Below are 20,883 nucleotides of genomic sequence, written 5' to 3'. Positions count from 1 at the left end.
GTCTGTGAGGCGTCGTTTTAAACATGACGACGATATTTTCAATATCCGTTTTCGAGAAAAATAAAGGCACAACTCGCACGATCGTTAAAAACGTGTTGAGGGAGTTTTAAACGTGAGTGTGTTGCAATTTGTGTGCGAGTCGTGCATCAAAGATCAAGAAAAATCCCGATGTCATTGATTTGTTTGCCAATAAAAGAAGACGAATGTTTGCACCCGGAAAATTATCAAGCTGTCAAATTAGCTCTTAAAAAAAAACCGACCTACCGACCCTTCTCCTCGATTGTGGGTCGGGTTTGGTGAAACAAAGATATTCTTAAGGTCAGCCTAGGCTACATACATCAAATATGTGATCCCCCTACTTCCCTGGCACACAAGGCTATTGAGGTCCGGTAGTGGAGGTTGTGTTTATATAAGTCTTTTCAAGAGAGACAAATGGAGTTTAACATATGGCATACATTTTGTGTCTTCAATAATTTGATTGTGCATAGGGGTCAGTAGAAACCCCATAAAGTTGTGCAGGTACATGTATCCCTACTTCACGTCATGTACAAGCTTGGGATTGAACAGGGTCATGTGACTCAATGACAGACCTTATGATCTAAAACAATCTACTAGACCATTCAACCACCCAACAACCCATTTAAGTCAAGACAGTTTCATTGACTATTCCCTCACATAAACTAGAACGCGTGTTATATAACAACTCTTCCAGATCCTAGTGTAGTAAAGACAAGTAAAACGAAATTTTGAACGAAATAGGATCTGTGTTTTAATCAGATTGGAGAACATTGTATTATGGGAAAACTCACTTATCAATCGCTTTTCTGGGTTTCCTGAGAATTTCCTGTATACACCTCACAGACGCTCTTGGTTCTTCTTTAGCGGCTTTAATTAAAGCTAAAACTTCCAGATTGCTAGATTTCTTGACGGTTGTGTTACCTCTAGTCGCAGTACGACACTGATGACACTGACGTCTTAACCTAGATCGTAACAGCGCTAACTTTGTTGTACGTAAATCAGAGAAACTGAAAAAAAACCCACAAAAACAACATTTAGCATTAAAATAAAGAGATATTTAATGTCCGCACGAAACAAACCTAGATCGTAACGCTAACTTTGTCGTACGTAAATCAGAGAAACTGAAAAAAAAAATCCACAAAAACAACATTTAGCATTAAAATAGAGAGAGAGATATGGGGTTTAATGTCCACTTGAAACAAACCTACATGTAGGTACATGTAATTTGGGGACTAACATATGATGCAATTTTATATCAATAATTTACTTGTAGGGGTCCTAAGTTTTAGCAGTGGGAGGAAACCGGAGGTCCCGGAGAAAACCCACGAGGTTGGACAAGCGACCCTACTCCTTGTCACGTACAACTGGGGATTCGAAACCAAACCAGTTGACTTAATGACAGGCCTTATGATACAGCACGCACGTGCTAACCATTCGGCCATCCAACCCCCCACTCAATGACAGACCTCATGAACAAGGCAGTGTGTGCTGATTGTATTTAGAACACCTGATATGACTTCTCATTGTATCAACGGATATATGTTTGTATACTTACTCCTCATCTGGTTCATCCTCATCGTTATTATCATCATCTGATGACGGACAGAACCAGTTTGGTTGCCATGGTAACATGTCAACATCCTCGTCTTCACTCTCTTCATCGGAACTACAGATACCTGAAAGATATACATAACCCACAATGATCAGTTAGACAATAACATAGTAGATGGACATAACTTAGTCTCTATCATCCAGATGAGAATAATAGTTCATTGCCTAGATTATCTGGTCTTTTACAACATCATAAACAACGTCTAAGGGAGGCAACTTCATGTAGTCCTAAAACAAGATGTCGACGCCCATGAAATCAATTTAAGAATGCCGTTTCAGAAAATCCATTTGATTGCACTGCCATTTCAATATCCAACACTCTTAATTTTTTTTTGGAAAATTTCTCTCTTCATGGGCCATACATGTATCTATATGTTTTTTATATAATTAATCCTAATTCGTCGTCATGATTCATGTTTGTTTATAATAATGCAAGAATTATGGGATTTATTGAGGGAAGGGGTCCAACTCTTAGTTACTTGACTTGGTCAAAGATACTGGATAATCAACCACAAAAAAAAACAACCCCCCCAGTTATGCATGGACAATGGAACTTTTCGTCACAATATTAACAATGGTCCCAGACGCCGTACGTTGAAGACTAGGAGGTTCTGGGTGACCCAGACTAGGCATAACTATGTAGTGCTGATATCAAGTAAAATTGTATGCATAGATGTATCGAGAGCAAACGTAGAATCTCATATTGATGTATACATGTTGGTAAATTTGCCTGTCACCGAAACTTGCAATAGGAACGAGAATTCCTTGCTACAAATTTCCAACATCAATTCGTTCAAGGTATTAGCCTACATGTACCTTTAATATGCATTCAATAATATTTGTCCCTCTTTGTAAAAAAATTACAAGAATTATTTTTTTATTCTATCAAAAAAGCATGGTTTTCATGTATTTAGGGGCAAGTACAATGTACTAACTGTGTAATATAGGGAGAACTTAGGTATTAACAACATGACAATGATAGAAATAGGTACAATGTACATGTACCAGATGATCATCACAATTCTAGATAACTTTTCGCTACGTTTGTCGATGTTCACTCGTCAACGGGGAAAAAAAACAACTGTCATTTGCCACCAAAACATATTTTAGGGACTCTGAATGACCAGATTTTAATTAAAATTTTTCTTTTTTTCTTTCCATTGGATGCATTGATGTATAGAAAGTATAATTGTATCGTTAACTCGTGCATGATAACAGCACTACATTGTAGCATTCAATCTGTTTTTATTGCGTTTTTATCCGCTAATAGGATTCACAATTCATATAAAACAGTTGTTTTTTGTATTTCTGAGGAGAGCCGAAAAAAACTCCCTCAATCAACAAATTAACAAAATAGCTCCCGTAAAAAAGCTCTCCCAGTTTCGATAAGAAGAGTGATTTAGAAATTAAGGAGAGTGATCTGATATCAAGAAGAGTGATTAGTTACATGTATGTGATGGGAAATGGTTCTGAAGATCAATAACTGCATGTAATGGAGTCATTCCTAGTTTCAAAAATGATAATAAACCCCCAAGGACTTTGTAAAGGAGAACAATTTTCAATTTTGAGGGAAGGGAAAAAAAAACTCCCTGCAGTCGACATTCAGGTGAGCGACAGGCGCTCGATAACGATCGCTTGCCTTAAAAAACAATGACTATAAAATATTGCTGAATTACACATAGGATCAGTTCATGTGAAAGGGAGAGAAATGGGGTTTAAGTGTATAACGTCTACCCGACACAAACTAGGTCATTTCGGGACTAACACATGGTTTTATTTTATTTCAATCATTCGCTTGCGCGTAGGGGTCTTTAGCAGTAGGAGGAAACCGGAGGACCTGGAGAAATAGCACGAGGTTGGACAGGCCACCCTACTCCTTCAGAGTCCTTGTCACGTACAACCAGGGAATCGAAACCCTGCCAGTTGACTCAATGACAGACTGTATGATACAGCGTGCGCGTGCTAACCATTCGGCCATCCAACCCCCCATCAGTTCATGTACATGTACATATACATGTAGCCTACATTGTAGATTCATAGTCTACTTGGTCATAACATCAAATTTTAGTTAACCATTCGGCCATCCAACCCCCCATCAGTTCATGTACATCTACATGTAGCCTACATTGTAGATTCAGTCTACTTGGTCATAACATCAAATTTTAGTTAACCATTCGGCCATCCAACCCCCCATCAGTTCATGTACATGTACATCTACATGTAGCCTACATTGTAGATTCATAGTCTACTTGGTCATAACATCAAATTTTAGTTAATCACGTCTGACAGAAAGTGATACATGTATCATGTGAGAGAAAAAGTCTGCCAAAACAAAACCAACTAATGAGTAAGAGGTTCGAGACTGGTACTAAACTATATATTCTTGAACCCAAATTGCTGAATGTACTTTGCACCCCTTGAATATAATTTCACAAGCGCATGTAAAATATAGGTCTAAATGTATGTGAGCCATGTATACACATAGGTCTATTAGCGGTACTGATTAAAATAAAACCAATATAAAATGAATGATTATGATACTTGTACATGCACATCTGGTGGAATATTCTAGACTATATTCTGCACATAGTAAACAAAAATACCGGTACAGAGAAACCTCAACATGTACATTTGTACATACATGTACATGTGATTTATGCATGCATTCAGGTACATGTACTTACTGTACAAGAATTTTGCCACTGAACGAGGGATTTTATTTTACACTAATACATGTAAATCGACCAGAAAATTCACAGGTTCATGTACATGTATAATATGTAAGAATGGTTATCTAAAGGACTATGTGTGGAATAATTGTTTTCAGGGCAAAGGAAGGATTTAAATTTCCCTATTCTTTAAATCCCCATACCAGTGCCTGAATATAATAATCAGCTTATTATTACTGGAATTCAGGGGGTGTAAAAAATCTTTTTTTTAATCCACTAGCCCAGGGCTAGTAGTCTACTGTTGGACACTAGCCCGACATTAATTTCCACTAGTGACTAGTCCGTAGTTGGACAAGGTACATGTACATGTACATGTGTATAAGCTTTAATATTCATCTGCATGTAAAATAAAACTTGATAAATATAAGAGTAGGTGGGAATGCTGAAGTCTGCACAAAATTCTCCTCCCTTGCACACATTGTACATGTAGTCATAGTTAAATAGTACATGTACATGCATGTATGAATATCGGGGATGCTATAATTTTGCCTGTCAGACATTTTTAGTTAGGGTTAGTTAGGGTTGCAAGAAGTCGTTTCTATCAGCTTCAGGAAATAACGTCAAAAAGCTTCCATTCCCTCTAATCGACTTCAACTACAAATATTTTTATGTTATATAAATGTACATGTAGCATGTGTTCTGAATACAAAAAAATATGTGCATCTTGCTATTTTTCATATTTAATTCCCGTACGGTATTCAAATTTATGTCAGTAAGGCTGACCTTAAAAATATCTTTGTTTCGCCTAACGCGACCGACTAACTAAAACCACCCCCGACTTAAATTATTTTATTGCACTTTTCCGCGATCTTTTTATTTTATTTTGTGTGTCAACCTGAAATATATCACGAGAGTTATTTCCCTTTACTATGGCTATGGTTTGATTCATTATTGAAACTGGTTGATCAAGACGAAAGCGTCATAGGTGTCGCTTCTCAACAAAATGGTTGCAGACGAAAGCACGTCCATTCCCACGAAATGATTCTGCCTCTATGTCTGTGGGGCGTCGTTTTAAACATGACGACGATATTTTCAATATCCGTTTTCGAGAAAAATAAAGGCACAACCCGCACGATCGTTAAAAACGTGTTGAGGGAGTTTCAAACGTGAGTTTGTCGCAATTTGTGTGCGAGTCGTGCATCAAGAAAAATCCCGATGTCATTGATTTGTTTGCCAATAAAAGAAGACGAATGTTTGCACCCGGAAAATTATCAAGCTGTCAAATTAGCTCTTAAAAAAAAAAATCTGAAAAAAAACCCGACCTACCGACCCTTCTCCTCGAGTGTTTGGTCGGGTTTGGTGAAACAAAGATATTTTTAAGGTCAGCCTAACATTCCTACAAAATTACGTGTTTTTGTAACACGATAGAATGAAAGTGACCGACCGTACTTGCTTCAAATCAATGTCAGTAATATTCCTCCAAACTTACATGTATGTGTCTTCGTGTATATTGCAGAAAATTAACGATAGTTCGTGATGTTGAAATATCGTTCGTTTATACGGCAGAAAATGAAAGCATAGTTTGTAACGTCAATGCATTGACACCTGTATGCAATACAAGTACGGTCTCCATGTTATTGTTATTTGCCCATATGACACGTTTTTTTCCTGCCAAAAGAATCATTCTAGTGATGTAGAAAGCAACGAGAACTCGCGTGCAAGTGCCAATTTAACGCCGTGAAGCTGTTTGTTAAACGGAGAAAAAATTAAACTGGTGTGTATTAGCTTGGATTGAAGAAAATAAAGAAAGAAAGAAATGTCCACTCGACACAAACTAGGTCATTTCTGGACTAACATATGGTTAAATTTTATTTCAATAATTCGGTTGCGCGTAGGGGTCTTTAGCAGTGGGGGGAAACCGGAGGACCCGGAGAAAACCCAAGAGGTTGGACAGGCTGGAAAAAGTAAAATTGGGATATTTTACAGTTTATTTATCTATATCCCTTGTTTTAATTCACAAACTACAAATAGAGAGAGAGAGAGAGAGAAATGGGGTTTATGTCTACTCGACACAAACTAGGTCATTTGACACGTTTTTTTCCTGCCAAAAGAATCATTCTAGTGATGTAGAAAGCAACGAGAACTCGCGTGCAAGTGCCAATTTAACGCCGTGAAGCTGTTTGTTAAACGGAGAAAAAATTAAACTGGTGTGTATTAGCTTGGATTGAAGAAAATAAAGAAAGAAAGAAATGGGGTTTAATGTCCACTCGACACAAACTAGGTCATTTCTGGACTAACATATGGTTAAATTTTAATTCAATAATTCGGTTGCGCGTAGGGGTCTTTAGCAGTGGGGGGAAACCGGAGGACCCGGAGAAAACCCAAGAGGTTGGACAGGCTGGAAAAAGTAAAATTGGGATATTTTACAGTTTATTTATCTATATCCCTTGTTTTAATTCACAAACTACAAATAGAGAGGGAGAGAGAGAAATGGGGTTTATGTCTACTCGACACAAACTAGGTCATTTCGGCACTGACAATAGTAACATATGGTTCAATTTTATTTCAATAATTCGTTTCACATAGGGGTCTTTGGCAGTGGGAGGCACCCCCATTCCCCCCCCCCCCCCCCGGAAAAAATTAATGAGGTTGGATCGGTACTCATTGTCACATACATGTACATGTATAGGCCGAGAATCGAAACCATGTCACTGGACTCATAGGTCCACCCCTAAAATGAAAGCCACAAACGATTAATTGATACAGATTAGGACCAGGACAATTTGCCCTGTGACAACTGCCCGCCAAAATACTGTTTGTTTTAGTACTGTACTATTTATAAACATGATACTTATTAAAATAAAATACCCTACCTTGATTAATAAGAATATGATTACTAATTTTTCTTCGAGCATGGAAAGAATAATATTTCACAGAACTATCCCGTTTAAGTCTTCGTTTTGCTTCTTTCTCTAACAATAAACACTTTAAACGCTGAGGTTTCTCGCATAATACTGGTAACACAGGAGAGGGGGGTCTTTTTGGTGGCTTGGGCGGTATATACGGGGGTGGAGGTGGGAGGTTATACGGAGCCGCAGCACATGGAACGACAGGCGCTGGTGTAAGCGCGGGCGCGGCAATCACAGGGTGTTGATCATTACTGTGCACGACCACGTTAGACGTCCTGGGTACTCCATACGGCTGTCCGCAAGCGACCCGTGGATAAGGGGGAGGTAATCCATGGGGTTCTTGTGGTATCTGTTGTATATTTGGATGGTCTGTTGTTTTATAACCTAGTAAGTGAGGGGAAGCCCCTACAAGAGGTGGTGGTATCACACTACCATTATATGGTGGAGGTACCATCGGGAATCTGACTTGTTCATCACTATAATTTATATTATTATTAGTATTACTATTATTAATCACCGTACTACTAGTCACAGACTCTAGATTAGATCTAGCTTGTAATGTCTGTAGTCCTTCATTAAAATGGCTGTTTTCTTGAGATTTACGTAATTTGTCTTTGATTCTATTTTGAGCAATTTTAGTCTGTAATTTGTTGAATTTCATATTGTGAGAATTACGCATCCGACTTTTAACTTTTGGTTCCACAGTTTTCGGTTTAATTTTTTCCAACTTTTCAGCCAGTTCCGGATAAAGTTTTGCAATTGTAGACGTGCCTTCATTTGATGGGGTTTTAGGTGGAACGTAGCCAGGACTGGGTGGCACTGATTTGATTTCTGTATTAGGACTAGGTAAGCTGCTACTACTACTATTTGATAACATGCATGGAGTTTCCGCCACAGGATCGGAGAACGCGTATGGATCATACGGATCATCGATGTTAACACTGATATTCTCCGTTTTAGGTTTCGTAACACCAACACTTTTCTTTACGTTAAACTTTGTCTTGACGCGATCACCGAACGACAGTTTAGAATCCTTATTGGCATTTTTATTATCTTTTTCCTTTTTCGGTTTTCTTTCTTTCTTCGGCAGCATTCCCAGTACTTGCATGTGGTTATTACAATATCTGAAATAAAGGAATCACAAAACTTTTTATTAATGTTTATTAAAATACATATGTGACGTAATCCTTTGATGTTGGCGTACCATTATTTCCAATAATGTATGGGCAACTTGCCAATCATACATCATCTATACTAGATAAAATATTGGACTCACGTGAAGTATTTCATTGGATAGCATGTGCGGGATAGTGTTTGTATTTTAAGTTGTTTAATGGTCTCGAGCTAAAGACATTGTGTAATACATGTATATTGAAACAACACTTGACTAACTCCTCGTGCAGTATCAATATATTACTTAATGTCTCGCTTTCAAGCATTAACCCATACTTAATGCCATCAGTATTGTACATTATTACTATTTTAGGTTCACTTCCTAGATGCAATATCTAATATTGTAACCAACGTAGGTTATTTAGTGTATCCATGCCAGATAAATGAAATGAAATGACATGGAGTTTAACGTCCTACTGTTCTGCTCCGACTTATGCCATACAGTGTGCTATGAGGGAAATTTTGCCTGGACAGCGGCACTATGGCCTACTCTTACATGTATATCGAATTCCAACTGTCAAGGGATCTTTTACGTGCATGCCAATGTGTACATAAGATCTCAGTTTTTCGTACCATCTGAATGACTAGACAACTGTCCTTGTCAGGCCCTCCATCCTACATGACTGACATGAGGGAACCACGCCGGAAAATCTGGATGAACTTTCACGGCCAATGCAGGGATCTCCATGCCAGATGCCATCTTTCATATCCTATCTAATGTCATAACAAACATGGTGGTTATCAATATATTTTAAATTAATTACAGTAAAATTCCCCACAGGATCACTTCCAAATAATCCTATTGTGTATCTTATTATTTCAACATTTACTACAATGATTTGTCAATGTCAACATAATACTTTGGTCATTTTGAGACCAACAAATGTCATGTGTGTACATTTAATGTGTGGTTAGGAGAATTTGGTCCAGATGGCAGCATTACTATCTACTCTTCCCCAAGGTTCTTTAACGTGCATATCATTGACATTATATACGTTGTTTTGTTTAGCGATAAAAACTTACATTCTTTCTTCATTTTTAGGTATGGGCTGTGTGCACATCTGATTACTCGACTTGGCCACATAACCACACCTCTTGAAGGGTGCCGTAAAATCCTCCAGGATGTGGCGGACACAGAAAGCGTAGCCATTTAATCGCCGCTGATTACAGACTTTTGTGCTAAAGGAGCATAATGGTTTATTATCTACGCTGGAATAATGAATGTTCTTCCCTTCAAACATGGCATGTGTACACGTTGTACACTGACACATTGGTTAACGCTCGTTTGCATAAAAATAACACCCAACCTGAAATCAGAAAAATAAAATCATCAAATAGTGCCCATACAAATTTCAAAATTCAAATAGTTTGTCATACCATTATGTACTGAAATGAAATGTGGTTTAACGTCTTCCTGTTCTACACCGACTGGGCTAATGTAGACTGGCATATATAGTGTGCTGTGAGGGAAATTTTGCCCAGACAGTGGCACTATGGCCTACTCTTATTTTGAATTCAAACTGTCATAAGGTTTCTTTTACGTGCCAACCATACATGTATATGGTATGGGACATAGTTTTTTTTTTACCCAATTCAAACGACTATATATGTACATTGTCACTTGCCGGGCCCTCCGTTCTGCACCACTGACAAGGGGGAACCACTTGGGAAAATCCTGACAAACTTTAACAGCCAACACCATGAAGTAGTGCTCACACATTTAAATTCAATTCATGCCATATTACCCAAACACATTTTCTGGTATTGCTATTTTGGTGTTGTATAAGCTTATTTTATCTATATATTACATTTAGCTTATTAATTCAATGAAATCAACTAAAAATAAATAGGCCTATTACTGAAAGCAAGATATTCCCAATTTCAATAAATCTGATATTGTTCTAAATGACCAATCCCAAATTTTATAATTTGAACTGTATAAAATATTTGAATACTGTAGCATTTTATTTTGAATAATAAATAAGAATTATTGTCATGAATAAACTTATAAAGTACCGACCATACTGTATACTGTATGTAAAATCAGCATTTGATGTGACCAATGATTTTGTAACACCCCCCCACCCCCTAGCCCCACCTTTAGCCAATTCCTGATAGAATATGCAGCATGAAGTCAAATAAATACCTCATTTTAACTTATTAAGGAGTGCTCTCTCCTTGATTTCCATGTTTACCCGGATGACTGCAGATATTTAACCATAAGCCGAAAGTTATATTCTTGTCATGCTACAGGCGCTATTTAGTTTGTAATAAAATATGTCATATTCTAATTTTTCAACAGTTTTTGCATGATATATTACTTGTTTATTTTCACCAATGTTCACTATCCTCCTTGACATTGGGAGGAGGTACGGAAGACGGAATCATATTCACAAAACAAGCTGGATCGAACAATCCAAGGGTATGTGGTCTCAGAAAAAAAACACACAAGTGCTACATTTGCATGCCTTTTACTTTCAAATTAAGCCTAAAAAAGCAATTACAACATTTTTTACAAAAATTATTATCTCATTAAAATCCACCGGATCAGTTCTAGTTGGATTTGCATCTACTCATAGTAAACTGTCAAATTGAAAACTTGGGACATTCCTAAAATTTCTGACATTCGTTTCAATCTTTAATAAAAGGGATGGAGTTTTCTACAAAATAAACCAAAATCAAGATCTCATTTATGCAGAAAATTTTTTTATAACTACACCAGTGGATCAAGAATTGATGATCTTTGATGGATCTACCGAATTAGCAAGTAAACAAAGCTTTCCATGGGCCTGGATCTGAAACTTGAATTGATGAGAAAAGGCGGAAGTGAATTAAATTAAAATATTGTTTGATAATATGTCTTTTTTTCGGCAATATTTTCGATGAAAACGATCATTTTATCGTTTGAATTCTTGGCTAGTTTGATCCCATGTATTCAATTGTACAAAAGGACTCAAACATTTAACAGAATTGTAGCATTTGGGGCAAAATAAAATGGATTTTTGTTTTGTAAACAAACCGACTCCATTTCCGTCAAATTTTCATCCCAATAAATATTTCAATTTATTATGATTTAGGACAATTTATTTGATTTAAATACACAATATCTCTTTTAGGAACTGTTTATTCTTGATAGATATTATAGAAAGAGACAGATTGGTGGAAATTTGGGGCAATTAAAAAGCATTTATTTGGTATTTTTTGAAGCCGTGAATGCGTGAAATCACGCAAAATTCAGCTCTCTGTTTGACGTGTTATCCCAGAAAACCCAGGTCACGATGCGCCTAATAATATCACACCGCGGCTTTCCCACACATCCAGGTTTCAAAATATGTCCTTACCTTTCGCATTTTTCATAGATATCGCCTAGAATTTACGACAAGTTTAATGTTTTTCATCTTAAAGGCCACAACAAAATGGCCGACCATATCCTGCGTGAAAACTATGCAGATTATTTATTGAGACGCACCAAACAAAAGGTACTATATGGAGATATTTGGTCGTGTCGTATTTGCTTGACCCGTGTATAAAGCCTATACTGAACGCAATCCGACATTATTGCATATTTAGAGACAGAATGGCCTAGATTTCACATTCTGATTCATTAAATTAATTTTAGAGACGATATTAAGTTAAAATATCCTATTAAAAATAACGCGTATTTATTTCACACATGCCTCCGCGAAGAAAATGGATCTTGGAGTATGGCCATTGCACATGTTCAGCTGTCTTAAGAATTCCTTTCCAGCCATTTTGTGTCTATTTTGTATTCATAATAAAACGATTAAGAGACCCCAAACGTGGGGTAAAAACTTGAAATACATTACTACTAGATGTGGTAGCATGAAGTAGTGCCGACAAGCTAGCCATGACAGCCCTTGAGGTAAAACGAGCGACCCCAATCACAGCGTCGAAACAAGCTAGAATTTCTAAATATAGTAACTCTAGCCATGTTGAAGTGGCCTTTAAAAACGTTAAATTTAAAGTAGTTAGGAGTTATGAATCTACTTCAAATATTTATCATATATAGAAAACATATCCTTCTTTAGCACTGTGGTAGTTGAAAATTTATTTATTTATTTTCTTGAAAGATATTTTCTCCCGAAAATTTACTAAATTAGGACACGGGGCCGGTGGTAATAACCCAAGCACGAGACCTGCATTCTGCCATTTGATTGGCTAATACCACAAGAGCTGTTTGATATTCAATAGCTGATTGGCTAAAAGGCATGAATCTCAGAGCGGTAAAAATACCGCAGGTGTTTGGGGTCTGTGTTTTCGCGAGTAATTCCATTGATAAAATACTCGAATTATTGTACTGCTGGTTTTACTATGAACACCAGATTTGTGAATACACAACAAGTAGGTTAATCTCTTGCTTCTGATGTCATACACTAGTGTTTTTGTTTTGCGAATAAATACAGCTAGACCGTGGAACGATCGAGAGGACTAAAATTATGTTGTTTTGCATGCATTTTCAAATTATTATTTTTTTTAAAAATAAAATAACATATCCTGAAAATAAATTATACAGAACTTTTTACAGAACTAGTGAAACCCAAATTAAACCAAACAACATTTTTTTTATTAGACAAATTTTTATGTGATATACAAAATTTATTACAATAGATCAATGAATGTACTGAAGACAAAAAACCCCAACAAAACCGACACTTCTATTTCGATTTGTGCAGTAGGTTCGTCAGTCAAACCTTGGGGTTTTTCCGGGTCCCCGATTACTTCCAATTGCTAAAGACCTCTACGCGCAAGTGTATTATTGAAATAAAATTATACATGCCCGTCCCCACTACCCCCCCCCCCCTGCCACGCCAATCTCGGTTTTTCGTCCCATCCGAACGACTAGAAGGTTTTTGTATGGCGTATGCCTGTCTTTATTGGCCCAGGTGGAGCAGAAAAGTAGGACGTTAAACCCCATTTCATTTCATTGCCAGGCCCACAGTCCTGAATGACTTACAAGGTGAAACCTGGTCGGAAAATAACCGCCAGCCTATTAGCATTTGTTGGTTATACAAAAAAAAAAAAAAAAAAAGATATGAATCTAAACATGTGTTTGTATAATACTAGAAAATCGTAAACAGATAATAAAATCGAAATGCATATTATCAAAAAAGTCATCATTTTTATTTTCTCGTTAAAGAATTATATTGGAGTTGCCTCCCTTGGTACAATATTTATAACCAATAAAGTTCCCGCCACCGTGAGAGAAAGTCCAATCAGACCCACGCACAAAAAATGAAAATCTCAGTTACATAATATCTGAAGTTTCTTCGCTTCGCACCATAGGCGCTCAATTCCACTATGTCATCGTTCTCCCACTCCTCTGTCATCGCATCACTATTACAGTGAAATGCCCAGTTTTAAGTGAGTGAGCCGTGGAGCGACAGGCTGTAGAAAATGTTATTTCAACTCGCACAAAACAGGCGGGCCGCAAGATTCTGTCCCATATCTTATCCTCTTGTTCTCGATAATTGGCTCCCATTTTCCATGAAATTGACTAATATTTTCAGGCCCAGTCCCAAACAATTAAAATCTCTGTTACATATTATAGACCTAGCTAGCTACATTGCTATCTGAAAATTTTCGCGGCTACGGCGCTCGATTCAATTATGGCATCATTTTTCCACTCCTCTGTGTCTGTCTTATACTATCTCAGCACTATCATATTCACGGCGTAGTAACTAACGTACGAAAATTAAAAAGTAGCTAGCAAGCAGGGTGGGTCCGCCGTTCAGATTTTACTCACGGTTATAGTGAACCGCCCACCTACTAGGTCGTGGGGGCCACAGGTTGACAGGCTGATCTCGAGATTCTGTCCAATTGACTCCCATTTCTGGTCCTCTCGTTCAGAAGGAACTTGCTCCCAGCAATGACCTCAAATGCCAGGGTGTTGTCTCAATTTTTCAAAATTTTCTCAGGCGGAGACCCCCCCTCCTTCAGGTTGCTTAGTGTTATAGCCATGGCCTGCAACAAGGCCCGCGACAATGCCCTCCTGGCCCTGGGACACGCAACTCGACAAGGGGGTGTGGGGGGCCTCTCCCTTCTTTTGGCTCGAAAATATTTGAAAGATACATGCTCCCTTATAGCATCACCTGTCTTCATTAGCTCAGTGGGAGAAGAACAGTAGGACGTTAAACCCCATTTTATTTCATTTCATTTATAGCGTCATTTTGGCGTATATCTGTCCAGAGTAAATGGGAGTCGATCATTTTGCCAAAACACAGAAACGGAGATTTTTTAAACACAGCATATAACATACTAAATACATAGTAGAATCTGCTTGAGCAGCCACTCCCATTCAGCGACATCTCCTTGTAAGCGGTCACGATGAATACCCCCCCCCCTCCCCCCGTAGAAATTCTATTGTTTCATCTCTTTAATCAACGGCCACTCCTCTAACGCGGCCAGCGGTCACTATTTTATAAATAAATTTTAAAAAATAGCGCTTATTCAACGGCCATTGTTGAATGATACAATCTTGTCGTACTTCGTAGCACCTCCGCTAATCCCGTGATTAATAGTTAATTAACTACTCCCCCACCGATCAGGTAAAACGAACTGTGAAAATAACAATACGTTTTGTGCGAGTAAAAACCTGGAAACACAAAAAAAACATGCTATCATTGGTCGGAAAACGGTCTGCTAATGGAAAAATAATTTACTGCGAAACGAAGACGAAAGTACATGTATACGTTTTGCTTTCGTTTTCGTTTTTAATGATGGGATACCAGTCAGTCCACCAAAAGCTGTCGACAACGGCGTACTTGATCACGTGTGGCAGCGCTCACAATCATTGTACAGCGTTCTACACGCCCGGGCAAGGCCTCGATTACCTGCCGGGGCCCAGAGGACCCACGGCTTATAGTTTTTAATTCACCAATTTTTACAAAATAGTTGGACTGACAGAATTCGATTCTAATCCTATCCACACAACTAGGTAGGCCTACCCACTTTTCAGAAAAGTCACCGGTTTTCTTCTACTTAACGATCAAGTAACGGTTATTCTTTTAATAAATTTATACCAACATTTGAAAAAAAACAACAACATTACTTGGCATGCCTCCGGCCCCCTCTAAGCTGCAGACCTCTGGACAAGTGTCCCAGTTGAGCCACTGACCCTCCTGAGGTTCACAAAACTTTAATAGAAAAATCAATAACAATCATAATATATATAACATGAACTTTATGTCAAGTGAATAAAACTGTTTTCCGACGAGATAACGATCGGCGAACAACTATATTGGCAATAAGGCAATACGATGTTATGTTCTACCGTGGGCGCTCAGTACTTTGTTGACAATCATTGCAATCTTATTAAAATACAGATGCATATTTCGTTTCGTTTTTTTTATACTTTCGATGGCCTACACTACATGAAGATCTGACAAGTTATAGCGATAGGTCACGTCAGGGGGTCAAAAGACCGACTTATGACCCTATGATGTCAGACATTTGATTAACCAATCAGCATTGATGTTACTAGTGGATTACCCACAGTTCCGTGCAAAACACGCCTAAAGCTCGCCATGACAGACCGTTTCATTGGCTTATCCCTGACACTATTCAGAACAGGAGTTAAATAACAACTCTTCCAGATCCAAGTGTAGTAAAGGCAAGTAAAACGAAATTTTGAACTATAAAAACGAAACGAAATATGATCTGTGTTTTAATCAGATTGCAATCATTGTGGGGTGGGATTGTGGATAGCACCTTAGACCCCCCCCCCCCCATTCTCAACAGAAAAAATAAACCCCGAAAAAAACAGGACATTTCCACATTAGCTTGGTAATTAGTTACCATTAGCATCCACTCGACACGAAGCTGGTTACTGATTTAATTTTATTTCAATAATTCGCCCGGGGTCGTTAGGCGTGGGAGCAAACCGGGGGACCCTGGGAAAACCCACGAGGTTGGACAGGCAACCATACTCTTTGTCACGTACAAGCGGGGAATTGAAACTTCAATGACAGACCTTCTGACCCAACGCACACGCGTGAACTATTCGCCCCGCACCCACCAATAAATATTTAAGACACAATGAACATTTTAAAATCAGTACATAGGTCGTGTATTCTATGGTTTCGGGCGCCATTTGTATAATCAACAAAGAAAACATATCTTACAAGGAAATGCAGAATTAATTAGTAGTTGCTGATTCACAAACGACAAAATAAAAAACGTGTGGAATAGACCAAGCAGGCGTAAACGACTGCCTTTCTATTTGGACTGTTCAGTATTTCACGAACATAATTGATTAGAAATTACAATTGTTTTTAAAACTTGAATAAAAATCACTTTGTACACATTCTTTTGACACCAATAGGTACCCTTAGACCAGTGATTCTCAACCTGTGTGCCACGGCACAGATCTTCTTAAGTGTGCCGCGGAATTTTGAACGGCACAATTAAGAAAATGCAAAAAACCACATGATCCTTATTGAGTATTCTTTGGTGTCTACTGTTAAGTTCATAGCTGTGTTTTTCTTTATTTAGTTTGAGTCATTCTATGTGTCTATGACTAGTCTCTGTCTACTGTTGTATGCCGTCTGACTTGCAATGTTTTTATTTTGCAAAATTCAAATATTTTTCATATACATTTAGCCAGGCATGCCGCTATTTTTTCATGTGTTTCAAGGTGTGCCGTTGGCAAAAAAAAGGTTGAGAACCACTGCCTTAGACCCATTTTCGTCTATGTTAAATTCCTAACGGATAGAGCTTTAAAGTTACAATTTCATATTTTCTAAGAAAGTCAAAACATAATTATTTCTATGTCTTTTGTTCAATAGGTTGTCAACTCACTATTATACGATCATAGGTGTCATTCTCACACTTAAACCTCATTTACACCGGAAATAATAACACAATTACCCCCAATTACCTCCCTTGTTTTATATTCACCACCACCATGGAGTAGTTATCTTCAAACGTTTGAATTTGAAGATAAAAATGATATTTTTGCCAATTTCTCAACTGACAATAGTGAATTATAGGATTAATAGGATTATTCTTTAACAAGGTAGGACTGTTTATCGATACCATCTATTTTAAGGCTTTATTTTAATAAAATTTAAGAATGTAACTTAAAAATATGAAATTGCAACTTTAAGTTCCCAACGGATAGAGCTTTAACATCTAGATGTAATGTATTATCCAAAATATTTTTTGTTACACACGTGTGGACAAAAACAGAGCATTATAACATTGCCACACTCAGTGTTGTATTCAGGAAGCCTTCCGGTATTAAATGGGTTGTGTTTCTGTAGATTTAATAGGTGTAACATGACATCTCTTTCTTTATATAATATCTCATGACATGCTGATTAAATTATATCCTTGTATCTCATTCCGTCATCTGCATTTTTCTGCTATAATATCAAATTTCTCACGATTTAATCCACGCTTATATTTACCTAGATTGATTATTTAACATTTAATTAAAGATACCTTCCCGAGCACAAAATGTGTGATTTGAGGATGGATGTATTTGGACTACAGCCCGTCTCAAAGTAATGCATCAGCGACGAAATGAATTTATGAAGTAAACAATGCCAAAATAGAAGGGTAAAATCCCAAATACTTAAAAGGCCGGTGCATTATGTGAGATTAGATAAAGAGTTGACTGTTCTCGCTATATTAGTTAAAAAAAAATAGATAACGTAAATAGAATATGCTGAAAATTTCAGTCAAATTGGTCCACTGTGAACCGAGATATTAGATTTTTAATTTTAGGCTAGCCTCGATCATCATTACTAAAATTGGTACGATAACAAATAATGTCTCGATTATCCACTTTTACGTTTAATCACCCTTCACAAAATGTACTCCAATCCGCTAAATATCGCAGACTAGCGAAGGCATCCAGAGTTGATTATGATCTGGATAAGTTTATTAATGTCTAATTAATAATTTAGGTAACATTCTAAGCTTAAAGGGGGGGGGGGTGGCCGAATATTTAGCACGTGCGCGCTGTATCATAAGGCCTGTCATTGAGTCAACTGGCGTGGTTTGTTTCGAATCCCCGGTTGTACGTGACAAAGAGTAGGGTCGCCTGTCCAACCTCGTGGGTTTTCCCGGGTCCTCCGGTTTCCTCCGGGGGGGGGGGGGGTACAGAGGGTATTTTCTTTATGATCTACTCGTGCTATTCTTCTTAACCAATTTCTTTGATGTTGACACTTTCACAGACCATTGTTGTCAGGCCAGTTTATATGTATATTCCTGTAAGCCGGGAGTCGCCGTATAGTACAGTAAGCTACTAGTCGGTGGGTTCGTTTCGCCCAATTTCCAAAACCACCAAACTTCAAAAATACGTCATTTTGATTGAGATTGAAGGTTTTGCTAAAAATAAGAAATGTGCTTCCTGATTTTCTGAAACAGAATTAAATTTATTATATACCATTTCATTCATTGAGTTTAAAAATTAGCATACTGCATGGTGTATCCCAGTTTTCATTAGCCTGGGTGGTGCAGAAGAGATGGACGTTAAACCTTATTTCATTTCATTTCCTGTAAACTTTGATGCATGGTATGGTATGGTATATCATATCTTTTTATTGTTAATGTATACTGTATACAGTACAAACTCTATGTTAATGTATATTATATACTGCACAAACTCTACTACACAAACTCTAAATTAATGTATATTGTATGCTGTACAAATTCTATGTTAATGTATACTGTACAAACTCTATGTTAATGTATATTGTATACTATACAAACTATATGTTAATGTATATTGTATACTGCACAAACTCTATGTTAATGTATATTGTATGCTGTACAAACTCTGTGTTAATGTATATTGTATACGGCACAAACTCTAAATCAATGTATATTGTATACTATACAATTCTATGTTAATGTATACTGTACAAACTCTATGTTAATGTATATTGTATACTATAAAAACTATATGTTAATGTATATTGTATACTGCACAAACTCTATGTTAATGTATATTGTATGCTGTACAAACTCTGTGTTAATGTATATTGTATACGGCACAAACTATATGTTAATGTATATTGTATGTTGTACAAACTCTATGTTAATGTATATTGCACAAACTATATGTTAATGATGTTAATGTATATTGTATACGACACGAACTATATGTTAATGTATAATGTATGCTGTACAAATTCTATATTAATGTATATTGTATACTGCACAAACTCTATGTGAATGTATATTGTATACTATACAAATTCTATGTTAATGTATATTGTATGCTGTACAAACTCTATGTTAATGTATATTGTATGCTGTACAAACTCTATGTTAATGTATATTATATGCTGTACAAACTCTATGTTAATGTATAAACTATGTTTTGAAGGGAAATGAAATGAATTGGGGTTTTACGTCCAACCTTTCTGCATCGACTGGGCTAATGAAGACAGCCGGACATACGCCATATTTTATGAGAAAAATTTTGCTCGGGACAGCGGCGCTGTCTTACAACGAATTCCAACTCCATGAGTTCTTTTACGTGTATACGGGACCTCGGTTTTTCGTATCATCCGAACGACTATACACTGTCCTATGCTGCAAGCCTTCAGTCCAGCACCACTATTTTGAAGGGACAAATCTATGTAATTATCTACATTCTTTATCAGTGATTTTTAATTATCTGGTTAATTTGATAAAAGATGACTAATAGGGTATGTAAATAGTGGAACACGCCCTGATATCTAGAACATACTCTGTTATCTATTTACATCACGGTACAACATATTTCATAACCTAAAGATAAAATAAAGTATTGTGTAACTAGTCACTCGACCTTGCTTACACGGGTGAAAAATATATATTTTTGTAACATCCACATAAAAAAAGCGCTATTAAACGATATGCCGCCCTATTCTTTTGAGCCTGAAATGAAAAGAAATAGAGTTTTATGGCCTTGCTTGCATGGGTGAAAAATGTACATATTTGTCACATCCATATAAAAAAGAGCTTATTAAACGGCATGTGGCCCTATTCTTTGAAACCTGAAATATAATAGTGTTTTATGACACGTCAGCTCCAACCGGGCTATATGGTGTCAAACACATGGTGATTTTGACGAGACAAATTAAATCCAATATCACATAAATATATTTATATACAATATACATAAATATATTTATATACATAAATAAAAACAAGTATCACAGACAATAATGTTATGAAAAATAAATACAAATAAATATAAGTCCTTTGAAAATATACAAAAATGGGTAATATTAATGTAATATGAATGTATATAAAGGAATTTATATCCATTTTAAAGAAACTAAATATACTGTTATTCATAAATATACACTACTATCTAGGCCTATTTGATAGCCTGTGGAATATTTTAGTTTATACTCGACCTTCCATGGGTAAAAAAAACCCAATCCAGATTAATCAGGGGTGGATCAAGGGGTTTGGGAAGGTGCCCCTCCCTTCTCAGCTACATAAAATCTTTTTTGTAAAACAACATCGAATTCCAACTAATC

The 20,883-nt window shown here is 36.9% G+C and overlaps 1 protein-coding gene across 1 annotated transcript; it reads right to left on the bottom strand.

Moving 5' to 3' along the window:
• Positions 1-805: 805 nt before the first annotated feature.
• Positions 806-12,155, bottom strand: LOC126821642 (arp2/3 complex-activating protein rickA). The gene is made up of 5 exons (XM_056101283.1): positions 11,722-12,155; positions 9,404-9,687; positions 7,172-8,331; positions 1,574-1,694; positions 806-1,025 (listed from the first exon to the last, which is right to left on the bottom strand). The coding sequence occupies exons 2-5, from the start codon at positions 9,649-9,651 to the stop codon at positions 806-808; spliced, it is 1,749 nt and encodes a 582-aa protein (XP_055957258.1). The 5' UTR covers positions 9,652-9,687; positions 11,722-12,155.
• Between the last annotated feature and the right edge of the window lie 8,728 nt (positions 12,156-20,883).

This window comes from Patella vulgata, chromosome 5 (assembly GCF_932274485.2).
Source record: "Patella vulgata chromosome 5, xgPatVulg1.2, whole genome shotgun sequence".
NCBI lineage: Eukaryota > Metazoa > Mollusca > Gastropoda > Patellidae > Patella > Patella vulgata.
This window is presented reverse-complemented; position numbering and strand designations above follow the sequence as displayed.